Source organism: Pollachius pollachius (genome assembly GCF_949987615.1).
Source record: "Pollachius pollachius genome assembly, chromosome: 14".
Lineage (NCBI taxonomy): Eukaryota > Metazoa > Chordata > Actinopteri > Gadiformes > Gadidae > Pollachius > Pollachius pollachius.
The window spans coordinates 20,223,142-20,249,689 of record NC_136947.1 but is presented as its reverse complement, the minus strand read 5'-3'; the positions used below and the strand labels follow the sequence as shown (position 1 = coordinate 20,249,689).

At 41.8% G+C, this 26,548-nt stretch overlaps 2 protein-coding genes across 3 annotated transcripts; one reads left to right on the top strand and one right to left on the bottom strand.

The window, feature by feature from the left end:
* Positions 1-160: 160 nt before the first annotated feature.
* On the bottom strand, positions 161-3,503 carry dcun1d1 (DCN1, defective in cullin neddylation 1, domain containing 1). Its single transcript, XM_079751577.1, has 7 exons — positions 3,406-3,503; positions 2,635-2,848; positions 2,373-2,541; positions 1,887-2,017; positions 1,677-1,759; positions 1,502-1,598; positions 161-807 (listed from the first exon to the last, which is right to left on the bottom strand). The coding sequence occupies exons 1-7, from the start codon at positions 3,406-3,408 to the stop codon at positions 731-733; spliced, it is 774 nt and encodes a 257-aa protein (XP_079607703.1). The 5' UTR covers positions 3,409-3,503; the 3' UTR covers positions 161-730.
* A 730-nt stretch (positions 3,504-4,233) lies between these two features.
* eif4a2 (eukaryotic translation initiation factor 4A2) lies at positions 4,234-10,903 on the top strand. Of its 2 annotated transcripts, XM_079751575.1 has the most exons (11): positions 4,234-4,301; positions 5,013-5,064; positions 5,428-5,560; positions 7,353-7,492; positions 7,872-8,040; positions 8,124-8,233; positions 8,538-8,681; positions 9,107-9,244; positions 9,355-9,444; positions 9,678-9,757; positions 10,258-10,903. In XM_079751575.1, exons 1-11 carry the CDS (start codon positions 4,273-4,275, stop codon positions 10,400-10,402), a joined length of 1,230 nt encoding a protein of 409 aa, XP_079607701.1. In that variant the 5' UTR covers positions 4,234-4,272; the 3' UTR covers positions 10,403-10,903. The 2 variants fall into 2 exon arrangements, with proteins under 2 accessions (XP_079607701.1, XP_079607702.1); XM_079751576.1 differs by lacking the exon at positions 9,678-9,757.
* Positions 10,904-26,548: the final 15,645 nt, after the last annotated feature.

The following is a 26,548-nucleotide window of genomic DNA, read 5'->3' as shown; positions in this document are numbered from 1 at the left end:
GTGACGCCGCTAGAGAGCAGCACGCGGCGAGGAAAGCAACACGAGTTAAATATAGCATTAATGAATAAATGGCAGATTATTCAGCGAGAATAATGGTACAGCCCTTTGTACATAAAGAAAAATAAACAAAGATTTTAGCAGAAAGAGATACAATATTGAAATATTTATTGTCTTTATACATTTGTGTTTGAAAACAGCATTATGCCTAAAACAAAAAAAATACAATCACCATTTTGTACTGATCTGTCACCAAAATATTTATTAAAAGTTAAAGAAATTGTAGCAGGTATGCACTCAAAAGTATTAAAATTTGATTCAATATTTTGAAGTATGAGTCCCTCGTTGACTTCTCAGATCATGATTCAAAAGCCAGTGTGTCAAGGTAGTAGCTCCTTGAGCCAGACCCATTTCAATCAACTTGCTGTGACGATCTTCATCATTCCAAGATGGTCGCTTCTTTTCAGTTTGTTTGAGCTCAAAGAATAAAAGACCTAGATTCGAAATAAAAGCCCCCAAATCAACCCCTCCCAGTCCAGACGAGGAGATACGCCTTCTTTATATATGTTGTATATCTTTATAATGTCTCTTTGTAAAACGTCTCGGTCCTGAGGGTTGAAAAGGCAATGTAGATCTCAGCTCAGTGCAATCCTCTTCCCCGACTCCCCCACCGTGGTTCGGTGAGGTTTTGTACAAACGTTAATGTTCCAGAAGCCACCGCGGGCTGCCGCTGTTAAACCGCTGTACTTTTGGTCCCGATGTGTGGCCTCGCAAACTCCACAAAGTCATCGATGAGTACCGGCCATGCGCCTTCAAAAAAAATAATTAACAGTTTCTTTACACTGCAGACAGCTAATGCTTTTCACTGTAATGCAACCCCACAATAGATGCCATACACACACTACACCAGATACTTGTGTAAACACATGTCTATTCCCCTTGTTTCTGAGTATCTGTTCACACTCAATCCCGGGCTCCACTGAAAACGCTGCTTTGTGTTGCAGTCAGCGTCGACTCACCGTATGCTCTACAGGGTGCATCACAAACCATTTCTGTATACATTGAAAACCATCAATGTTCACACAATGATATCATCCATGAGTGAAAGGGAGATGACGATAGCGTGAGAGAAAGCGCTTTCATTATTATGGCAGCATTATGGAGCCAAGAGACAAGGTTGTATGAACAAAGAGTCGACCAGTGTTTAATTACCAACCAAAACGTTAAGGTGCGGATCTCCAAAGTGGAGGACCTTGAAAGGGCCATTCCTCATGTTGCCGCGTGGATGGATTAAACACACATTTGAGAAAATAAAAAATATATATAATTGGGACGGGTGTTATAAATAAAAAAAAAGGGTTTGTGTTTGTGTGTTGCAGACCAAAACAGGTAGTTTATGTGGACCTTGAGGCAAGTTATGAAGTTTCAGTTGTACGACATGGCCTTTTACTACAATGTGCAAACCACACAACACAGAAAAGGAGTAATTTATCTCTGTACACACCTTCCTCATCGTAATTCGACATGTCGTCTGTGATCATTGTGCTGAAGTCTAACAAGAGGTTCCATGTGTCTTTGGGAATTGACCTTTTATGGTGTTCCTGCAGGAAGTGAGGTATGGACTGATGTTAGCCAACAAAAAAGGACGGTTGAAATATTGATAATACCAATTCACTTACAACTAAAAATCTGTTCCACAGATCCAGGAACTTGAATCTTCCAGCCAATACTAAATTCCAGTATGCGATTGCCATTTCTAGATCTAAAAAAAAGTTGATAAAATAAATATATGTATGCATATAGACAAAAATGAAGTGTAAAACATGTATAATTTAATACATACATATTTGCACATACACACACATGCACACACAAGCACAAACACTTACCTAATCCTTTCTGGCCAGGATTCTTTGCAAAGTTAAATGTAAACTGGTAAAAGTCCTTAAATCTTCCTTGGTCTTTCAGCTCTTGTTCCATTTTGGGTAACTGAGCTTTTAGCTTTTCTATGCTGTCACACCTAAGACAAAGAAAACAAGCTTCAGAACCAGAGCAACTAATTGACATTGGTGTGGTAAGTTGGCATATAGAAGGGTTCTGCATGGGATAAGGGTCCTCAACCTCAATGTATGCAAGCTGGAATATTTCTCAAGCTGCATGGAGTTTATGATGTGCAGTGAATCGTTAATATTTTAGTCATATAATAAAAAACAAAATATGAACACATCAATAATGAAAAAAGTAAGAAAAATAAAATTACCCTGTTGTATTCATCTTTGCCAGCTCTATGTGTCTTAGGCTAAACATGTCTAGGCGTTGCAGCGACAGCTACCCAACACTGGCAACAGAACTGGCATATGGAGTTTTCTTCTCACCCTTGCTCTGTCATTCCATCCATGAACTCCTGCTTCGAGAACTCGCATTGCGTGGCTGCCCGGAACTTCCACGCTATAAGGAGCACACTTACACTCGCCGGGTCCAGCCCCAGGTCGTCACAAAACTGCTGGATTCCATCAATACCGATCTTGTTATCATCTTGAGGATCTATCAGGGAAAGTGAGTAAGTAAGACAGAAGAGGTCTTGGGGAGAAAAGAAAATGATATTGTCTGCCCGTTCATCTGCTTTAAAAACAGTACCTCGGTATCGGTTGTACAGCTGTTCAAGCCTTTTCTTGTCCAAGACTCCCTTTAAATTTGAAACGTAGAGCTCTGGGTTTTGGAAAAAGTTATCAGTGGCAACATCTAACTTCCACTCATTTTGGGATAGACAGGCTAACGCGATTTTCTCGTTGGACTGAGTGAAGATCATGAACTGACGAACTTTATCCTTCTGTGAGGACTTCAGCTTGTTCTGCAGAAAAAAATAACAACATTCAAAACGAGAAGAACATCGGTCCAAACCTTTACACTAGCGCATCCAGTCAGGTCCCAAAACCCTGTGTATACCTGAAGTGGTTTATTGATGGATCTATACAGTAAAGTTATGTAGGGAATCTAGTGTTGTCAATATGTGAAACTATCAATAGTTTGCGGACAATTTAGATCCACAGATTGTTTCTTCAAAACATTGAACAACTAGACGGGTTTGCTACCTCATTGATATTTGATTAACTTTCGGTTTAGGGCATAATACAACACTTGTTAGAATTGCAAATTAAACGAAGCCATCCAGTAGACTATATGAAAGTTGCTATAAACAATTAATAACAAAATAAGCTAAACTGGCTAGCTTCTGTCCCCCATGTTGTACCTTTAGCTAGTTAAACACTGATGGCTAAAACTACCGGGATTTCGTGTTCCTTGGTGCCTCTTCTGTCTCAGATTAATCATTCACATGTTAGAGCAACACAGTGTTTCACTATTTATCGTTCGAACTGCTAAAAACCAATTGATTGAGGTAGCATTTACCATGTTTGAAATAGCCCGACTCCCTTTTTTCCATCCAGCTGGCTAGCCTGTGCTAAGTTACATATTTCCGGTTGCAATATGTTCTCTTCAGATTAAAAGTTAAATAAGTGATAGACACAAGTGGATCAGATGTTGTAATGATTTACATGGTACACATGGTATGCTCTTTCTTACTGAAGTTCTGCACAGAGTAGATAAAACATCTAAGACAACATTTATTTTGATAGATAACAGGAAGTAGTTTAAGAAAAAGAAATCGAAGTTTCAGTTAATTATTTGTTTGACGTTTAATTATCAATAAATTTAATAAAAAATTCAAACCTAAAAAGTACTAGAGCTAAGAAATGAATATTTCTTAAAAATGAATAATGTTGCAATATAGGCCAATAAGATAGTGTTTAAGAGATTTGCTCAGACCACTTAAATACATCAATAAATGAATATCCCAACACAACTATTGGTTCAATATGATTTGGTAAATAGCCTTTTTCAATAATAATTTCCAATAAGCGATAGCATGTGTGACCTACTTGAGTTAATCAAACACAAGAAATGGAAATCTCAACCTCGCCGGAACTCATTTTAACCTCGGAGTCTCTGGCACAAGAACTCCTGAATACTGCAATATCCTTCCGCTCCAATATAGATAAAGGTATTTGTTACATTATAATTAGTCACTGCTCACGATTTCTAAATGATTTATATAACAGGAAATTTTGAGTTTAATTATTTAGTGAGTCTTATATTGTTCAAGTATACATATAATTGGATTTTACATTCATCAATGAATATAGTCCCGCCATATAAATACAGCTGCAGTCGTCACAAGCGATCTTTCCAGCCGCATGCCGAGGTTGATAACATACCATGTCGAGTGAGTCTTCTGATTTCAACAGGTAATTGAAACTGCCCGTTTGCTATATTGGTCATTAGAATGTGTATTTGTTGAATTTCGGGCAATATATTCAACATGTTATGCACTTACTGAGCTCGACCTCAAGAAACGTGACTTTGAGCATGTCCAGCCAGGCCTCACCGAGCTCATTGCTAGCATGTTCGACGTACTAGTGCAAAGCTCACTGTTTTAATACTATTTGTGAAGTCGGAATACAAAATGTGATTCGCTATGGGCCCATAGTTTAAAAATGTATGTTGGCAATAAACGACCAAACTATAACGTTTAATTTGAACCATGTACCCTAAAGATACCCAGAGGGCCCGGTTTTTCATGCAGCGCTGTGCGGAAGGCTGTAATCTTTAACCGACCCGTTACCTTTTATGAGCGTAAAATCGTTTTATAAACATCAGTTTCATTATTGAACGATTAGTTCTCGATATCTGACAAGTGTCTTCTGTAATATCCGGCGAAATGCAGTCGGGCTGTTTCAAACATGGTAATATTTCGTAGTTCAAAACACCGTCTCATGCCCATAATTTAAATATGTTTCATATGCGGAATTGAGAATTTTGCAACGCGTTTGATTCCGTCAACATGAGATTCATAGTACTAATTGGATATCTGGTAAACTGAATACGTCATCCGTACTGACTTAATGCTGGTTTATGAGGCTCTCAAATGTATTCTGACTACACGGTTTTCTCTCCAGAGATGGAGACCGTGGGGGACCAGAAGGGATGGAGCCAGATGGCATCATCGAGGTACATTGTTTCAAGTAATTTATAAATATAGTATGACCCAATCGATAATATGCCCGTGTTTCTTTGTAGGTTTCCCCTCGATAAAAAAATAAATGTAAATCCCCAAAACTCTTTTTTGCAAAAGTTGAGTCTTAATGCCTTTTTGGGGCAGATAAAGGTCTGTGCTCCATAATAGGTTTCTCTACATTGGAAATCTATTACTTTATAAGCAGTCAAATATTTTTGTTTTAACTAGTTTCTCCCAATTGCTGTATATGAAAAGAGCGGTTGTCTCGTTTATCGACTTGTGTAAATTAAGTAAAGCTCATTAAATTCGGACAAGTTTTTACTTGTTGCTTAGTAGTTTTCTACTTCTTCCTTCAGAGCAACTGGACTGAAATTACAGACAACTTTGATGACATGAACCTGAAGGAGGCCCTACTGAGGGGTATCTATGCCTATGGCTTTGAAAAGCCATCTGCCATTCAGCAAAGGGCAATTATCCCTTGCATCAAAGGTATTATCAATAATTATCAAGTAACATTCTTGTTTGGTCAACCTAGTGCTTCTGAGTGAAATGATGTTTACCATCTTTCGGGACTTACTTTGAACTGGTGACAACTTTTTATACTACTGATCACTCAAAATCATTCAGGCAAACCATATTGCTTGTGTTTGCTAAAATCTCAGTTTTAAACTAAGCTTGGGCGGTATTGTGTTACATCAGGGTATTTAGACTTGTATCAATGCGGTCCAAAATGCAAACTCCTTTCGAGAAACCTTTTTCAAGAATCTTTTAAATGCATACTGAATGTAATGCAGGTCACTTTCCATGCGGCTACTTCGGATATTATAAATTTATCGTTAGGGTTTGGACCAACTCAATGGATGAAAGGGACTCTTCTGTCCCATCTATCAATTTTTTTTTTATTGGCCTTAAAGGACAAATCTGGTGTAAATGGATCTGGGATATGTTTAATATGATAATGAGTTGGGATGATCGTTGGGAGTAAAAGGCGCATGTATACGCATTCTTTAGTTGGTTGTTTTTAGCCGATTCTACCATAACGCTATAAACTTGGAACGATGGGGGCATGTGTTATGGTAAAAACTAAATCACTATTTTAAACCACTTAAAAGGCTAGAAGTAGCCCGACACTACTTTAGTAGTATAATAAGGGTCTTAAAAAATAAAACAAGGCATTGATAACTTTAAGTGTACAGATTGGTTATTAGAAAGGACATTTTATAAACACAATACCATCAGTAGTTCATCCGTCGACGGCATCTTGTTTTTACTTATCGAGTTCCGTCTCGATAAGTAGATAAGTTGGCAAACAGAGCTTGCGTGTTGATGGATGTCACAATCTCTAAATAACGATTATGTTTTTTACCATAACGCATGCCATCGTTCCAAGTTTATAGTGTTTTGGTAGAATCGGCCAGCCAACTTAAGAATGCGTATACATGCGCCTTTTTCCTCCCAAACGAACATCCCAACTCGTTATCATACTAAACATATCCCAGATCCATTTTACACTGGATTTGTCCTTTAAGTACTTAAACCAAGACACTTGTCTGAGGCCCCGTCCACACAAAGCCGTTTTTTTTTTTTTTTGGCGAAACCGCATAAGTCTTGTGCGGTTCGGCCTTCCGTCCAGACGAAGCCGGCGAATCCGATGCCCGAAACCGCACAGATCTGAAACCACCCTCGAAGGTGGTTTCAAATCTATCCGGACCTATGCGGATCCTTGTTAGGATTTGTGTGGACGCCTGAAAACGTAAACCATGATGTCATCGCCCCACCCCTCAACCATCTAGCCAATGACTCTTAAGCCCGCGGCGTCTTTGTAAACAACGGGCAGCCTTTATGCGCATGCTCGCCTCTTCTTTGGATTTCTGTAGCAGAAGCAGCGCCCCTGATGGGCCTGGAATGCATCGTATCTACAGATCTATGTGGTTTCGCAATGACTCCGTCTTTACGGAGATATTCCTGAACCGCATAAAACAAAACCGGATCGTTTTTGCCCGTTTCGGCTCCGTGTGGACGGGGCCTAAGTTGGATATTGCATATTAGACTTGTAGCATTGTAAGTAAGACAACATTTTACCTTCAAGTTAAGCCAAGTTTCTATGTTGTTTACACATACAGTATAGCCCGGTGGAAGGTATCGAAAAATGCCGCCCAAGCCTACCGACAACATTGAACTGCTTTAATGCAGGAGTGGTTGGTCAACTGGTCGTTACTCGCTTTAGTGTCTGAAATAACACGGCTGATGGTTGACTTCAGTGTGTTCCCTCCCCAATTAGGTTATGATGTCATTGCCCAAGCCCAGTCAGGCACTGGTAAGACGGCCACTTTTGCCATCTCTATCTTGCAACAGCTGGACATAGAGCAGAAGGAGACCCAAGCTCTGGTGTTGGCCCCCACCAGAGAACTGGCTCAGCAGGTATGCTGGTCCTGAAGTCAGGGTTAACTTAACTGTTTCTCAGACCAAGGCTGGCATAATCGGGACAGTGGCTCAAAAGACAAAGGTATTTTTTTCCAGCACTCATTCTTAAATCCAAAACAAATAGTTGGACCCCTCTTAGGATTGGTGTAGTCCCTGTCCGTGACTGCATTGGTCTGAAAGGCGATGTGGCTCTGCTCTTTGGAATGTAAAAAAATCTTCCCTGCTGTGAGAAATGAGTGAGATGATTGTTCATCTTTCGGGACTTACCCAATAATGGGGACAAACCATTTGCTGATCACTCATTCAATCATGCCATCTTCCTACTTTTGTAGAGTATGCTTACTGAAACGCATTATTTTGTCTGTTTATGTATTAGATCCAGAAGGTTATAATCGCGTTGGGGGACTACATGGGAGCTACCTGCCATGCCTGCATTGGAGGCACCAATGTCCGCAATGAAATGCAGAAGCTCCAGGCAGAGGCCCCCCACATGGTGGTGGGAACCCCAGGGCGTGTCTTTGACATGCTTAATAGGAGATACCTATGTAAGTACGTTGTCACAAGTTTCTACTTATCATTGTTTCCTCAGGTATTGAATGTCTAATAATAGACTTATGAATTTGCTTAGCGCCTAAATGGATCAAGATGTTTGTGTTGGACGAAGCCGATGAGATGCTTAGTCGAGGTTTCAAGGATCAGATCTATGAGATCTTTCAGAAACTGAGTACAAACATCCAAGTAAGTGACTAATAAGGCAACTTGCACAACCACTCTTCTGTATCAATAACTTTGCCAAAATTGTGTGATCCAATTTTTGCAAAATGCGATATTGTAGGGTAGACAATTTGGAGAATGCTAATATCGTCTGCCCTACCTTATAACAGAAGAGTATTGTAGAGTGCAGCAAATAGGCTTTAGTCAAACCTCTTGCTGTTCCTTGACCGGTCTCAAAGCCTACTGCCACATCTAATGTAGTGTTCTTTACATGCCACTTGGTGAGGTTTAACCTCAAGTCCAGCTCTAACAGCCCTGCCTTTAACAGGTGGTTCTTCTTTCTGCTACCATGCCAGCCGATGTGTTGGAAGTGACAAAAAAGTTCATGAGAGAGCCGATTCGCATCCTGGTGAAAAAGGAAGAGCTTACCCTGGAGGGTATTAAACAGTTCTACATAAATGTTGAACGAGAGGTAGGTGGAGTTTGACAACTGATGGTCCCGTCTCTAGTTTCACACTTTAAATGCATTCACTTGAATGCACCCTTCTTTTTAAAGCACCCTGCTAAAACTGCGACAGTCTAGGCTTTGATGCCTAGCTCTTGTGGCCGTGTAAGCATGGGTACACCATGGAAGGAGAGCGTAAGCACAGTGTCGAAAGTGAGGCTTGGGAGGACCTCTTTCTTAATGTCCAGTATCCTTTGGCTCAAGATGCTGTGCAACAGATAATTTTTCTTTTCTTGGGTGGCGTTAGGAAACATCTATGAGCACTTCTAAACATGAATTGTGTTTGACCATTCCAATATACTTGCCTGGTTGACCTAATGGAATGCCTTGAGGCATTCCAGTTTCTTAGGTAATTCTAACTAACTAATATTGGTCGTTATCATTGCCACCAGGAGTGGAAGCTCGAGACGCTGTGTGACCTGTACGAGACTCTAACCATCACCCAGGCCGTGATCTTTCTCAACACCAGGAGAAAAGTTGACTGGCTCACTGACAAGATGCATTCTAGGGACTTCACAGTGTCTGCTCTTGTAAGATCTAGTGTCATTTTTGTAAATCGAATTGCTATATTAATGCTACACTTCTAGAAGTTAGGATAGTGAACTTTAATTTTTTAAATGCTAACTTTAAATCCTCTCAGCATGGTGACATGGAGCAAAAGGAGAGAGACGTCATCATGAGAGAGTTCAGATCTGGGTCCAGCAGGGTCCTGATCACCACTGATCTTCTGGTGAGTGATGGCCCTGATACTAGTTTAAACTTCCCTACTCAGTCTATTGCTGTGTAACAGTCTTAAAAAAATGGACAAGCAATTCCAATTTGGGGCGATGAAGTCTGTGCTCCACAATAGGTTTCTCTACATTGGAAATCTATTACTATATAAGCACTCACCAAATGAATTGGTCCAAATGGTTTGAACCAGAAGTACAGTAGATCAAGTCCCATATTTGTTTTTTGGTTAAGGCTCGTGGAATCGACGTACAGCAAGTTTCCCTGGTCATAAACTATGACCTACCAACTAATCGAGAGAATTATATTCATAGGTAAGTTGCAGCCCCGATGCCTAACCACACCACTCCTAGGGTGCATCCGAATACTAAGTATAAACTATTTCTGTTCAGTGTCTACTACTTGACCATTAATGTAGTACGTTCTACAGCTATGTGTAGAACACCACCGAAACGCACCGGATGTTTGGAGATTACGTATTTCCCCGTGCTCGGATGCCGGCAAACACATCAGATGCCGGCAAAATTAAAGTCGCGTGTGATAATTTACCCATTTTTATTTTTTTCTCACCGCAGCGTTCTTCGGTTACCAGACTCCGGCTGAATTATGGGATAGCGTAGTGACCTACCGTTGTATACTGTGGCGGTAGTACGCATTTGGGAACTTTTTGCCTACTACACATTGTGTACTGAGCATTCGGACGCACTATATTTGTGACGTACTACAAAATGCCTTCTATATAGCAGTCAAGTGAGTATTCGGATGCAGCCTTAGTTTAATGTCAAAAAGCTAACAGCCTTGTTTTACCTTCTAGAATTGGGCGCGGTGGTCGTTTTGGCAGAAAAGGAGTTGCTATCAACTTTGTCACTGAGGAGGACAAGAGGATTCTTCGGGACATTGAGACATTTTACAACACTACTATAGATGAGATGCCTATGAATGTGGCTGACCTGATTTGAGCCGGGAGATATCTTTAATGAGGCGATGTAAATCGTCCAATCGCATTTATATTATTCAAAAGTGGAAAACTCTTAAACGATCTTACTTTGGATAATGTTCACGTACGTTAAAAGCAAGGTGTCTTTGATGAAGGACAGTTTGTAGGTTCTAGCCTTGATAGTTAGCTGGTCTGCACTACAATAGCTATGGGGTCTTTAAACAGAGTCTCTAGCAGGCATCTCTTTCCATGTTCAATAGTGATGAGTGTATTGGATATACTCCACCATTTAGTGATTTACTTGTGGACTAAAAAGTACAAGTGCTGTATAAAGTCTGCAAATTATGTTATGCTTATGTCTAATATATATGTAAATGTGTAAGCTCTATAGTGACTAAGTATATTGAACTATTTTTTACTATTATTGGTTTGGTGTTTGTGGCTTTACCATTGTGAAGATACTTTTGTAAATCGTTTTCCCCGTTGTATAAATGTCTTAATAAAACGAAAATTGCCCCAGTCATTTCTATTTTTGTTCAATTGATGAGCCAATGCAGTTCGCGAGGTGCTGTCAAACACTCAATGGCTTTACTAATGCAGTGCTGAGACCCTGGAAAAGGGAACCACTTCTATTGGATGCTAATATATGTCTTAGTGGGCCCTTAATACTGAAGACGTTCAAGAAATGCAGCCTTGGTGCAGAATGTCAGCCACAACAAGCCAGTTCCACAATGAGCTTTCCACAAACGTGCCGGTTTTTTTTTTTTTGACCGGGTCAAGGTGGGGGTGGCCCTGAGCAGCTTGCGGCCACGGTACCATGCGCTTGTGTTTACAGTGGATATATCACAATGGTGATGTGTACACAGCTTTTGGACGTGTTCTGTCAATATTCAAGACCACTCCGGGTGCTCCGGCGGAAGTCCTGGATGGGGATTGAAACCCGACCAGGTTCCACTTTTTTCAAAACCCAAAAATCATTAACGTTTGGGCTTATCGATACCACTATCGAGTCCCGTTGTTCATTTATTATTTTTGCCCCGTAGAGCCTGTAACGTAATGTGTCCCTCGCGTCGTGGCATTTATATAGAATCAATCTAATCACTGCAGCATGTCCACCAATGTTTTTGAATGGAATTGTAAGCAAACAGGTATTACAAGTAAAACAAGTGAAGTCTGGCAGTTAACTTTGCTCGCGAGAATGGCTAAAAGGGCGAACATTTATTGTAAAGGGGGGAACATAACCTCAATTGTCAAGCACATTAGCATTGTGCATCAAATAAAGGCCAAATGCAGTACCTTTGACTGTCTCCTCCTTCTCCTGTCGCACCAGACAGGCCCGTCTTAATCATCCACTTAAAGTACGAGCGGTAATCGCACATAGCGACATTGTCGCTAGTCCCGTCAGTTAAAAATAGTAATCAAATTGGGAAATCGGTGTTGTAATCGGCAGAATACAAGCCAGTTATCTTAAAAAGTAAATAAAGTTTCAGATGTGCTGCGTGATGTGTTGAGGTTGGCTCAGTAAAACGAACGTGTAACATATGTAACAAAGAGTAAATTTAGTTTTTGGTGAGAAACATGAGTAATACTGTATTACTCATGTTTCTGTATTTCTAATACAGTTGTATAGTGCTCTAATCATTTTAGTATATATAATTAAAACTACTGAAGTCAATATTTAGTAAGAATTACATATTTAATTTAAAATACAATTATTTATTTCCTAAATATTTCCCTCATCACTAAAAACGCGTTGTATTTCCACCAATTAATAGAAAAGCATCGATAGTGGTATTGATAAAGACTCGGATCGTTAAGGAGTATCAAATGGTATCGATATCAATAAATATTAATGATCCCCATCCTTAGTCCTGGAGCTCTATATCTAAATATATTATACATAGATATCTGTATCATATATATTATCACGGCCAAAAGCTGTGTGCGCCTCCAGACGATATGATTCCGACGACTGCGTCGGGTTCACCCACTTCCACATCAATTTGCAGTAGACCACTGCCTCGGCGGCGGGGGACAATCGTGGTCAATCCCTTTCTCCTCCATGCGGTTCATGTACTTCAGGGAGTCAAAGCCAAAGTTCCTTTCCCCCCCAATTCCTTCTCAACCTTGGCTGGATCCCACTACAAGTCTTATTGTGGAAGTACCAGAGACGTCAGAGAACCAGACGTATTACGCGCCATAACACCAACAGCAGAACGGTTATCCAAATAAAGAAGTGTACAACACTTCCGTTACAGTGTGTGTATTCACACACGTGGCGCTCTCAGTCGTAGCTCGTTGGGCCAAGCAGTGAAAAGGGAGGTAACATATCCCCATATGACGACATACGGGGAAAATTCCAAATCTGCGCGTCTGAGCTTTGTTTTTTCAAAAGGCAGAGCAGTATAGCTAGTGCTCGCTTTACACCTAAAGCCATTTCTAGCTTTTGGGGGAGGAAATAGGCAGGCTAGGGTAACTCATGTTAGAAAACCTCAAAGTGAACTTTTCATACCATGGGACCTTTAAAGGTGACCTTTACCCCATTCACTTGCTCCTCTTTGTAACTATAGGGGTCATGTGGAGTGCCTTACTGATGACCTCAACAATGCCTTCTCTGCTGCCATTGATTCAGTTGCTCCGCTCATAATTAGAAAACGATCATTGAAAAAACCAGCTCCCTGGTTCAATGCAGAAACGCGCACCCTGAAGCGAAGCTGCAGAATCTTGAAATAAAATGGCACTCAACTAAACTTGAGGTCTTTCATCCTGCATGGTACAACAGCCTGCTCACCTATAAGGGTGCGCAGGAACGCCTACTTTTCCAGTATCATCAACTTGAATATAAACAATCCCAAGTTTCTTTTCGATATGGTGAGTCTGACTCAGAAACAGACTCATAGCGTAGGCTCCTCCCTCTTGGCAGGTCAATTCATGGATTTTTTTGAAAGTAAGATTCAATCGATTACAGAGGAAATTGATTGATGCTTGCCGTGCAACTTGTCCTACACATCCTGCGGGGCAGGATGGAGAACTCTGAGGCAACTCTCCTGGAGTTCAAGGCAATTCCTCTGGTTGAACTTGCCTATGAATCTCTTGCTTTCCACAGGAATTGTTCCCTCGAATTTCAAGGCTGCAGTGACAAAACCGCTACTCAAAAACCCTGGCTTAGATCCTGAATTAGTCAGCAACTATCTGCCTATATCGAACCTGCCCTTCCTGTCCAAGATACAGGAAAGGATTGTAAGCAAAGCAAATCGTCAACTATCTGACGAGGAACAATCTCTTCGAGCTTTTCCAGTCGGGGTTCAGGAATTTCCACTCAACTGAAACTGCTGTGACAAGAGTTATAAATGATATCCTTCTTGCTTTGGATACAAATGCAAGCTTGATGCTTGTGCTGCTGGACATCAGTGCTGCGTTCGACACAATCAACGTTATCAGCAGGTTTGGAATCAGTTTCCACTGCTACGCGGCTGACACCCAGCTCTTTACTCCTGTAGAACCAAGGGACTCAAATCCAGAAGGTTGAGTTCTGTCTGGCAGCGGTGAAGAGTTGGATGTCACAAAACTTCCTGCAGCTAAACACTGGGAAGACAGAGTTGACAATTATCGGCTCAAAGCAGGACCAGAGAGAATTTGAGTGTCTCACTGTGGTTAGATGCCACAGATCCAGAGTGCATTTGTCAGAAATCTTGGTGTGCTGTTCGACCCTAACTGTGACCAACATGTTTGAAGTATAACTAGAATTGCTTTTTTCCATCTGAGAAACATTGCAAAAATCAGACCAATGTTATCTGCAGCAGATGCAGAGACACTGATTCAGGCATTTATATTATATATATTATATAGACTGGATTATTGTAATTCATTGTTCTCGGGACTACCAGACTACCACGAGAAGTCTACAGCTTGTACAGAATAACTTCCAGATCGGATTTTAAGGTGTTACTGCTAACCTATAAAGCCTTGCATGGACTATCTCCATCCTACCTGAACGACCTGATCATTCCTTATAGTCCTTCTCGGTCCCTCCGGTCTTCGGGAGCTGGCCTTCTTTTACTACCGAAGGTTAAAAAGAAATCGGCTGGACAGAGAACGTTATCGAGCCTATCGAGCCCCCTTCCTATGGAACAGGCTGCCACCGGTGATCAGGGAAGCTGACTCTGTGGAGCTATTCAAAGGAAAGCTCAAACGCACAATCTTGCATTTGGAACATAGGAATGTGAAAACGACACAGATGCGATGTGAAGACCACTCTGTGTTTGTTTGTGCTCAGTATACATTTCCATTATGTGCTTTTCCGTTCTAATTCACTATTCTGTGTTCTAGCGTGTTGCAGTGACTGGACTGGATGCCTGGACTCTCCTCATGGTTAACCGGCCAGCACCACATGACCAATTTAATATGATGTGCATGTATTTACCTGTATGTCAATTATGGCACCCATTGCACTCCTGACCATCCCTGGAAGAAGGGATCTCCTACTATGCGTTTCTTCTCAAGATATCTTCCTTGCTAATTTCAAGGGAGTTTTTTCTTGCCCTTGTGGGGGCTTGCGTAAAGGGGGGTGTCATAAATATTTGGCCTGTTAAGCCCTTTGAGACTGTAATGGTGATTAAGGGCTATACAAATAAAATTGAATTGAATGTTAGATCCTAGATTAGTTTTATAAATTATTAATTGTTTTATCTTTGGTTGTTGAACAGAATGATCAGTGTAAGAGTGTTGGCCAACATAATACATAACGATAGCATGAACAATTTGCGCAGCAATTATATATTTATTTATCTCCTCAAGTACGTCATTTGCGTACTTGTCGGAATTACAAGGAGATGCATTCAATCATCGAGAGGGTATGCTGTCGCCAGTTCCCGCAGGAGAGTTGTCATAGCCAGATGCCGTGTCTGGAAGATTAGGGACAAATTTATGTTTATGTGTAAATGTTTACAAATAAACCTTGTAAATAAACATTATTGTATATAGTTTTAAAATGGTTCCCTTTTTTTATATAACATGTTTTCACCACCCAACTTTCAGTTGTTTAATAATACACACTTTTTGGTTAGAAAAATGTTTATTTTAGATATTGAAAAAAATGCAGGTGACAGTTCTTCATTTTTTTGCCTTACGGCTATTATGTAGCATCTTCTTGAGGGGTTCTCTGGATTAAGGTTTCCTCGGGACCCTTGTACCTGCACAAGTTTGGATGTGGGTGGTGGCTGTACCGGGGCAAGCAGGCCGAGCCGTCTTGGGTCATCAAGCCTCGTAACGATAACTCAACAATGCTGTTTGCCAACCCTGTAACTAAGAAAAACACAAAGCAATCTTTTTACAAACATGTTTACACGCGGGGAACTACACCAAAGTTATAACATGGGTAAAGCTATAATGGAGGTTCACATCTCGTAAAATGTAACAGTTCTGTTACTGACGAATATGTGCTAACTAGCAGCTCTCTTGATGGGTACTGCATTATATGACCAGCCAAAACAGCCACCAATCGACCCATAAAGGGTTATAGAACTATCACAATGACTCTTAACCTGCTTAATTAAGGTAAATTAAGCAAAAAAATGTTGCATAGTTCCCCTTTAAATGATTTCCAACATACATATTCTACATAATGCAGTTGTTTTGGCTTTAAGCACTTGATCTCTCTTCTGTTGACTCATGTGGATGTGTCGTGTCACCATTTGCATCATTTTCAGTGACATTATCTGTGGTGTCAGGGGAAGGTGGCTCTGAATGCACAGGAAGTGTAACATCGCTAGTGAGGAAGTCACATCTGTCTGCGCAACCTTTATCCAAGATGTCAGGGTCTGTGGTGTCATGGTCAAATGGATTTGCCATCAAGGGATCCTCATCCATGTACAGTGGAGTCACGGTAAAGTTAGAATCTTCTTTATTTATGACAACGGACTAACAGAGAACCCATGCATATCGAGTTCCGGGTAATCGCAACCAAACCACGTGAAGTTAATCCCGCGAGACCTACTCATAGTACGGTAACACTTTAGGGTCAAACCGTTAAACAGTACAGCTAAATACATCCCCCTTCTTTAGCTGTGGCTCCTGAACATGGGAAACATAAAATGATACACTTCTGCACTAACAGCAGTTTTATAATATAAATGTAAATATGATCTGGTTCACTTAACTTTAACTGAGTGCCCCACAACTAAATGCATTGTCAACAGAATAAACATTATGCAGAAGTCAAATAACAAAGCATTATTTCAGACATTTTGGATTCAATAAACTTCGGCAGCTAGCTCAGTTCATGTATTTTCTATTTGGTCTAGTGGCTCTGCCGGACCTAGTGAAATACTTAGAATTAGCAACTTGAACTGGGTTTTTGTCCGGCGGTACGACACGTTGCTCGGATCCGGCGCCTTGCTGGGATACACTGGTGGGAGACTTTTCTGGATTTCATTGTCTGTGACACTGTTCTGCTGGTGTTTGTTCAGTTTCTTCAGTCCTTTGTATTTTGTCCATGTCAGGGTCAAGTGTGTAACCTGTTGTGTTCAATTCATCAGTGCATGTGGTGCTCTTCGGAGGCTGTGGCTCCATCACTGGCAGGATGTGGCGTCGGTTACGCCAGTATTCCTTCCCTTCAGAATCCACAACATATGATCGTGGCTCATCACACCTCCGCTTCACCACCCCAACTTTATCATGTTCCCTTTGTGTTTGGACTCTCACTACCTGGTCTGGCTCTAGGGGGCGTAGTGGTTTGCTGGTCTTATCGTAGTAGTGTTATTGTGTCCGCCGCTAATTTGTTAAATGTGCTTTGATGCTGGACGGGGTTCTTGCAGCTGGTTTTTGCAATTGTTTGCAGATGGGCAGAATGGTCCGAGTGCGACGGGACAACAGCCTTTGTGCAGGTGAGCCCAAGATGTTGTCTCGGGGCATGTTTCGTGTTCCAAGCACATTCCAGTCTGTCCTGTCCATCTCTTTGGTCTCTAACAGTTTCTTTGCACTCCTTGCGGCCCTCTCACTGAGTCCATTGGACTGAGGATACTCTGGACTGCTCGTCACATGCTGGAAATCCCAAGATCGGGCGAAGTCATGGAAGGCCTGGCTGGTATACTGTGTTCCATTATCTGAGTACAGCTTCTGTGGAATGCTGTGGACTGAGAAGTGACGCTTTAGCTTATTGATGACAGTCAATGATGACAGGCTGCTGAGCCGGTCAATTTCAAACCAGCCAGAATAGGAATCAACAAGCACCAGGTAATGGTGAATGGCGACAAGAGACCAGGGTAGGTCTGGGACTGTGTGCAGTTTTAGCGGCTCTTTTTGCTGGTGAGGCCTCAGCCTGTTACAGGCGCCGCATGACATAACAACAGCCTGAATGCCTGAATTAAAGATGGCAGGAAAACACTTTTCCTTGCCCTTTTCTTAGTGGATTCAACTCTTGGGTGTCCCATGTGTAGCACGTTCAGGTATTCTGAGTGCAGGGCAGTGGGCATGACCGCTCTGTTTCCTTTCATGATGACCCTGTCTTCGACAGTGAGTTCATCACGGAAACTGAAGAATGGTCTCACCTCTGTAGGTACGCTGCACGGACGTCTTGGCCAGCCCTGTTGAATGAAACAGGTGAGTTTCTGCAGCACTGCGTCTTCAGCAGTGTATTGACAGAGTTCTTCAAGACGCCGTGGGGATATTAGTTGAACTGACTGACCGGGAAAGGGTGTCAGCTAAGTAGAGGTGCTTTCCTTTTTTGTAGGTGAGAGGTCGAATTTTTGCAACTGTAACATCATGCGTTGCAGGCAAGCTGGGATGGTGCGAAATGGCTTGTTGTGAATGGTGACTAAGGGCTGGTGGTCAGTCTCAATCACAACCGGCTTGCCGTAGATGTAGTCATAGAATTTGTAGCAGGCGAAGACCACTGCTAGAAGTTCCTTTACGATTTGCGCGTATCTCGTCTCCGTTTGGGTCAGTGTGCAAGACGCGTATGCCACGGGATTCTCCTCTTGGAGGCAGGCAGCCCCTAAACCATATTGTGATGCATCGCAGGTAAGTGTCAATGGTCGCCTCACATCATAGAAATGAAGTACAGGTGGGATGCTGATGCAGGTCTTGAGCCTGTCAAAAGCATTCTGTTGATGCTCCGTCCAACTCCACAACACGTCCTTGTGTAGCAGCTGACGTAGTGGTGTGGTTAGTATACTAGTTCACAGGTTTGGAATGAACTTGCCCAAGTAGTTTACCATTCCTAAGAAACGCTGAAGAGCTGGCTTGTCCTCTGGGGGTGGTATTTCACTGATTGCTTTTATTTTTTTAGGGTCTGCTTTTAGCCCCTTATCTGTGAATGTGTGCCCAACATAGCTCACCTCGTTGAGTCCAAACTTGCATTTGCTGGGATACAGTCTCAGTTTCACCTGTCTGGCACGATCCAGTCTCTTTTTCAGGTTTCTTTCATGCTCATCAGGGTCTTTGCCACCGATGATGATGTCGTCCACGATTATAGCACATGGATGTCCTGCAAAGATTTGTTCCATGGCTCTTTGAAACACTTCTGAGGCTGTACAAATTCCGAACGGCATCTTTAAGAACTTGAATCGGCCATACAGAGTTGTGAATGTTGTGCGGAGGGATGAGGCATCATCCAGTCTGACTTGCCAGAAGGAGCTTTTCGCATCAAGGACAGAAAAGATAGTGGCACCTGACATTTGAGCGGCAACCTCCTCCACCGTGCGCATGGGATGCTGAGGGCACATGAGGGCCTTGTTTAGGTTTCTGGAGTCTATGCAGATGCGCATGTCACCCGTCTCTTTCTTGTGTGTGGCCACTAAATTCGAAACCCATTCTGTGGGCTCATCCACAGGTTCAATTACTCCCAGGGTTTGCATTCTTTGGAGCTCTTGTTCCACTTTTTTTTGCATTGAAGCTGGGATACGACGTGGAGGGCTGAAAACCGGTGTTATCTCTGGATCTACCTTCATCGAGTATGCTACAGGTAAGTGACTGACTTCATCTTTGAATAGGTCTGCATATGCCTTAAACAATTTCTGCAACAGGGTGTGATCCTTAACACAGTCTAGGTTGAACACTTCACTGCTGAAGGTGACTAGCTTCATATGTAGGCTGTCCTGTAGGCCAAGAATGGAGTGAACACTTTCTTTCACGACTTGAAACTGTAGGTTATACAGCTGTTCATTTAGCTTGCATGGTAATGTCACTGTGCCAATCAGTTTGATCGTAGATCCGCCAAATGCTACAAGATTGACCTGATTAATTGGCATTTGCAGTTCTTCAGTGTGCCTGACAAGTTTGTATGTGTTAAGGGACATAACGTTACATTTCGCCCCTGTATCCACTTTCAGGTTTAGTTGTTTGTCATTAACAGTCACAAAACAATGTCCTTCCTTGTCAATTTTCTTCCCATCATCATGCAAGGACAAGCCTTCAATGGTGAATGTGTCTTCACTTTCACTGCTGGAGTTTGTTTCGGCATATAGCTGGTTTATCTGTCTGTTTGGTCTGCTTGACTTGGTAGACCTGCATTGGCATTTGAAGTGGTTCTGCTTACCACAGTTGTGGCACTGTTGGCCAAAAGCCGGACATTGGTCACGTTTCGCTGGATGGGTTCCCCCACAATTCCGGCAGTTGGAGATTGATGAATTTTCCTTCATAGTGCGCTTCATTTTGCTGTAGACGTTTCTATGTTTTATTTGTACAGCATCCATACTGGCAGTTGTAGCAGTTTTAGGCGTGGAGAGGGCTTTGCTATGTTTTTCAGTGAGCTCGCTAATTTGGCAAATGCGTAATGCTTTAGACAGTGTTAGGTCAGTCTCTTTTAGCAGCGTACGTCTGACACTGTCGCTACTTATTCCACAGACTAGCCTGTCGCTTATCAGTTTGTTTTCCAATGCACCAAAATTACAGTTTTTAGCCTGATTTCTCAGTGTACTCACGTATGCCTTGATTGTTTTGCCAGGTTTTTGGTGTCTGGTGTTGAAGTCTTGCCTCTCCATTATCACGTTTGATTCAGGGTTGCATATTTCTTTAAACTTTCTTTTCAGACACTCGGGGTCCTCTCTAGATTCTGCTGGAACGACAACGTTATCATCTTCTCCTAGTACTGTGGGCGCATAGGTGAATGACCGCTCCCTCTCTATAGCCTCCGGTCCTGCGAGGTTGAGGAGTATATACGTTTGGGCAAGTTTATCGCCGTGTGCGGCGGCAATGAAAATATCATATTCTCGTTCAAACTTGTGCCAGTGCACTGCCACATTCTCATCGAAAACGAGAGGGTCCGGACGTCTGAATCCATCTGCCATTTCGATAGTTTCGCTTACCGCAATTGAGACTTCAAAGTTAACGTTCCTAGGGATGAAGTTGTCCGGGTGATGTCTTCAGGAAGAATCCCACTTCTGACACCATGTTGTTTTCATCAATAAGGTATCCGAATGGTAAAGTTAGAATCTTCTTTATTGATGACCACGGTCTAACAGAGAATCCATGCATATCGAGTTCCGGGTAATCGCAACCAAACCACATGAAGTTAATCCCGTGAGACCCACTCATAGTACGGTAACACTTTAGGGTCAAACCGTTAAACAGTACAGCTATCTACAGTCACTAAATCAGTTTCTGTAGTAAACAGTTCAGGATGTTCCACAGTGTCTTGCTCCTGTACAACATTGTTTGCAATCTGAGCCGAGCTAGGCATCATACTGAATGTAGCTGATTAAACAGTCACAAGGGGATAGGATTCTTCATCATCTGCTGATTGTACACATTCATTGTTTCCGTTGTCATTTCCTGGATTTTGACGAATTCTTGGCCTTTTTACCACTGGCGCCGGTGCTGGTTTTTCTGGAGTGCTAATAGGCAGAAAGCCACAGGGTAGCAAAAGATCCCTATGTAAGGTGTGCAAAAGGTCTATTTTTTGTCTCTGGACAAACAGTGTAAACTGGGAGATCACCAGCATGTGAGACAACCACATGTACATCTGCCTTCCATTTGCCACGCTTTCCCCTTATTCACACATTTTGGAATAGCACCCGGTCACCTGGTTCAAGGCTGGAGTCTGTGATTTTTTCGTCAAACCTGAGTTTGTTGCCCTCAGCAGATTTTGAGCATTTTTGCTTGAAAGTGCATAGCTCTCTTTCAGGCGATTTTTCAAGTTGTGCACATTCTGTGAATGGGACAGAGAATGGAAGTCCAACAGGAAGTCCAAACACTAAATCAACAGGCAGCCTCGGCTGTCTACCAAACATGAGCTCATAAGATGCAGAACCTGTGACCTCGTGTTTTGTGCAGTTGTATGAGTGAAAGAGGGGTTTCCAATAATCCCGCCAGTGAGATTTATGCTGTGATCCATTTGGATGGTATGCCGCTATGTGCAAATTGTAAGTCGCAAATCTCCCAGCTTTCTTGCAGCATTACACTGAGGCAAGCCCCCTTTTGGTCGTAGTATCTCGTCGCTTTGAAAGTAGAGCAAGTTCAATGAGGCCGAACGTGCTACTCGTCAACAAAAATGACTGCGCCCGTAAAGAGATTATTTTCTTTGTATTTGTATCACGTTGGTCATTTTAAAGTAGATTTTAAATGCCTTTACACACTTGATTATATTGCTACTTCATGCCGGTCACCAATTTATGCATTGCACGGTCTTGCTGTGCATGCAATACAATGTAGGGTTGTGTTGTTTGTTTTCGAGCTCGTTTGCTAAAGAGCCTAATGTAGCTACCAATAACAATGACTAGCCAATAAGAAACGGGAAATATACTACGACCAAAAGGGGACGTGCCACCGCAAATGCCGCAAGAAAGCTGGGAGATTTGCAACTTACAACTTGCACGTACCAGTGTACCATCCAAATGGATTACAGCATTATCCTTGTTATTTCGAGTGCTCAACATCTGCAACGCTGTTCTGTTAAAGCGCTCAACTGTGTTTCCTTTAGGATGATATGAAGTTGTCCTTGTCTGATGTATTCCTGCCATTTCATAGAGCTCTTTTTGTGGTACGTGAATCAAAATCTAAGCCCTGATCACCATGGAGCTTCTCAGGAAACCCATAAAGTACTATGAAATTGTCCAATAAACATTAGGCAACCGTGCTTGCTTTCTGATTAGGGGTTGGTATGGCAAGGGAACATTTGGTAAAGTGATCTGTTATTACTAGTGCTGTCAGTTTAACGCGTTATTAACGGCGTTAACGCAAACCAATTTTAACGGTGTTCATTTTTTTATCGCCCGATTAACGCTCTTTTGGCTTGGCAAACGTTGTAATGTTAATGTATAGGCCTACGTACGGTAGGAATATTCATACTGGTTTAAATAATAAATGTTAGTATTTCCCATCTTTGCTGAGCAAGACTTTTGTTCAAAAGTTCAGTGATTGAAACAAATAAAAGCCTGGGTTATTGAAGTTTTACGGTAGGCCTACCACTGTCATGCACCTACCCGATGTCAAGTGGACCGGGTTGAATTCACTGCGGGTCTCTCTTCTTATATCCATCTTACCAAATATATTTTATTACTGTCATTATCAACACTCTCTGATCTCACTAAAAGGCTAGCAGCACGAAATCAAGGGATATTTAGAATAGAAAAAAATGTGCGATTAATCGCGAGTTTACTGACATTAATTCAATATTTGAATCGCTTGACAGCACTAGTTATTACCAATACTAGAGTTTCCGCGAGCGTGTTGCGCGCGATCAACCTCTAGTTGTAATTAAACCCATAGCAATAATGTGGAAACCCAGTCGATAATGTAACAAATTTCTGAGTGCATAATATAATAACATTTTGCCTATAATGTTCCAACATGTAACATTTTGGTTCACCTATTACGTAATGAAGTAGGCATAATAATTTCCTCCTTACGTTATGAAGCAAGCATAATGATTTACTACTCGTTCCATTACTTTTAGCCTCATTTGTATATCAGGAGAATCGACCCTGAGGGTGATTCATACTTGATGATTTATAATGTCGTTTAGACGTCAGTAGAATCAACGGGGGGTTTAGGGGGCTGGGCTTGCAAGGGGCGGGATATGATGTAGGGTCTAAGTTTGCAAGAGGCGGGATAAGTGTGGCCGCTGTCACAGTAGTTTGTTTTGATTTGACCATAGACAAAATGGAGGCAGAACGGGCAGAACTCATCGCGATCATCTTAAATGTTGCTATAATCATGCATCATATATTCAGTTCCAACCACAAAATCCGAAGCATCGATCGATGAAAGATTAAGGCAATTAAGGCACTCCAACTCCTTGTTTACTTCAGTGGCCAGCATGAGTCCTAGCACTGTGGTGCCTTTTCCAAATCCCTCCAACAGCCTTCTTGCCATCACACCAGTGTTTGAGGCATCCGTTTGAGACTGAGTACCAGAGATTCGTACTGACATAGCACAGACCAGATTGCTGGAGTCCTGGCCTTCCGTCTTGTTTGACACAAGGGCTGCAGGTCGGTAACTGACCCTGATGCTGTGGTTGCAATGTTCAAAAATTTAGTTTTGTACTTGCCCAACCATTTGTACAGACAGCCAAGCATGTGGAGCCAATCCAGGGCATCAGATGTCAGTGATGACGCTGTAAAAGCAGCCTGGGAAATCAGATTTACACAGTGGGGGCCACAGTGTACATACAAAGCCAGTGGCTGCATCTCCCTTATCCTGGCCTGTGCTCCCTTGCTGTTGCCTGACATGTTCGCTGCTCCATCGTATGTCTGTCTACGCAGACCAGACAGCGGAAGATTCAAGCGCAGCAACACATCTATGGCAACTTTTGCTAGGTTTTCCCCAGTTGTGCTTGAGACTTTGTAAAACCCCAAGAAGGCCTCGTGGGGGACCAAATCATGGTCTACATACCGGACACATATGGCTCCCTGTTCAGTGCCTTCTATGTCCTGCGTTCCATCAATAATAATGGAATACTGGAGGAGAGGCAGCTTGTGAATTGAGCTAATGATTTCCCTAATTATGCTGTTTGCAAATAGATTTTAAATTTCATTCTGGATTTTTGGGGATGTGTAATCATGTTTTCTGGTTGACAGCCATTTCTCTAGGTCAGGGTCATCTTCAGAGCAGAAGTTTCCCTCTTCAGCTGCATGGCCCCTAAGAGCAGCTCCCTGGCGAGCCAAGAGCGGTACAGAGCCAACAATTTTCATGAGACACCGTCTTGATTCCTGCTGCTGTGCAGCTTTGGCCGAAGATAACTGGACATCTATTGGTTTTGCTTTGTGGCAGTGGCTAGTGACAGCAACTTTGTGTGCATTGCTTTGGACATGTTCTGCAAATTTTTGAATTGCCTTTTTCCAGTTTTGGAAATCAGTTTTAGAAAAAGTTGGATCCGGCCAGATTTGATCTTTCATGTGCAAAAGCTTGAGCACAGAAAAAAACGTAGGACTCCATTGACTCCTGGACTATAGTGGAGCCAAGGAAATTCGCGGTACCACTTTTCTTGGAATCATAGCGTTTTGTTGGTGAGGTGCTGCACTACAATGAGCATTGGGTTAGCATGGTTGGGTTCAGCTTTCTGCCTGCCTGCCTGCATGCCTGCACTTCTCTGCTTGTGCCTGTCCCCTCAGGTCTCTCCTATGAAATATGAAAACAACCGTGTTCACTTCTTATCATGTTCACCCCTTCCTCTCATTATCAACAAACGGAAATCACCTAACCCTTTATACAGCACATATAACCTGTCTGCAACTCAGTGCTCCTTCTCCCTGCCTCGCCCTCCCTGTCTTCCATAGGCACCTCAACCTCATCTGATATCTGATATGAAAGCAGTTGACACAAACAATGCTTATGGGAAAGCCAGAGCCATATTGAAATCATATTGGTTGTATTATTATTAGTGTACTTTATTTTTAATTCAACCGTGTTCAATTCTCATCATGTTCACTCCTTCCTCTCAATATCAACAAACCAAAATAACCTAACCCTTTACACAGCACATACAACCTACCTGCGACTCAGTGCTGCTTCTCCCTGCCTCGCCCTCCCTGTCTTACATAGGCACCTGCTGCACCACTACCTCATCTGATCTCTGATATGAAAGCAGAGTTGAGCTATCCAGTTTTCAGCAATATCCAAATTGTAAGGTCAGAATCACATTGTTGGTCAAAAAGTGATTCTCTTGCTCTGAAAAGCATTTTGCACACATAAAAACTAGAAAGTTGATATTTCTGATCCTTTCAATGCAAAAGTGTTATCATGCTTACCAAAGGGTTATTTAAGCATAAACCACCATTTGGAAGTGAATTCCATTCGATTTGATCAATGTCAACATTGTAAGGTCAGAATCGCATTGTTGGTCTAAAAGTGTTTCTTTCGCTCTGAAAAGCATTTTGCACACATAAAAACTAGAAAAGTTGATATTTCAGTTCCTTTCAATTCAAACGTGTAATTATGCTTACAAAAGTGTTATTTAAGCAATACACCACCATTTGGAAATGAATTCCATTCCTTTTGATCAATATCAACATTGTAAGGTCAGAATCACATTGTTGGTCAAAAAGTGCTTCTCTCGCTCTGAAAAGCATTTTGCACACATAAAAACTCGAAATGTTGATATTTCTGTTCCTTTCAATGCAAACGTGTTATTATGCTTACAAATGGGTTATTTAAGCATAAACCACCATTTGGAAGTGAATTCCATCAGTTTTGAGCAATATCAACATTGTAAGGTCAGAATCGCATTGTTGGTCAAAAAGTGCTTCTCTCGCTCTGAAAAGCATTTTGCACACATAAAAACTAGAAAAGTGAATAGTTCTGTTCCTTTCAATGCAAACGTGTTATTATCCTTACATAAGCGTTATTTAAGCATAAACCACCATTTGGGAGTGAATTCCATTAGTTTTGAGCAATATCAACATTGTAAGGTCAGAATCACATTGTTGGTCAAAAAGTGCTTCTCTCGCTCTGAAAATCATTTTTGCACACATAAAAACTTGACAAGTGAATATTTCTGGTCCTGTCAATGCAAACGTGTTATTATGATTACTAAAGGGTTATTAAAGCATGAACCACAATTTGGGAGTGAATTCCATTAGTTTTGAGCAATATCAACATTGTAAGGTCAAAATCGCATTGTTTGTCAAAAAGTGCTTCTCTCGCTCTGAAAAGCATTTTGCACACATAAAAACTTGACAAGTGAATATTTCTGTTCCTTTCAATTCAAACGTGTTATTATGCTTACAAAAGG

Coding starts and splice junctions, on each gene's coding strand:
- eif4a2 (XM_079751575.1), top strand. CDS start 4,273: ATGTCGAGTGAGTCTTCTGATTTCAACAG. Junction 5,065..5,427: donor AGCCAGATGGCATCATCGAG/GTACATTGTTTC, acceptor TTCTTCCTTCAG/AGCAACTGGACTGAAATTAC. Junction 9,445..9,677: donor TGATCACCACTGATCTTCTG/GTGAGTGATGGC, acceptor TTTTTGGTTAAG/GCTCGTGGAATCGACGTACA.
- dcun1d1 (XM_079751577.1), bottom strand. Junction 1,760..1,886: donor TCCTGGCCAGAAAGGATTAG/GTAAGTGTTTGT, acceptor ACTTTTTTTTAG/ATCTAGAAATGGCAATCGCA. Junction 1,599..1,676: donor TGTGGAACAGATTTTTAGTT/GTAAGTGAATTG, acceptor CACTTCCTGCAG/GAACACCATAAAAGGTCAAT.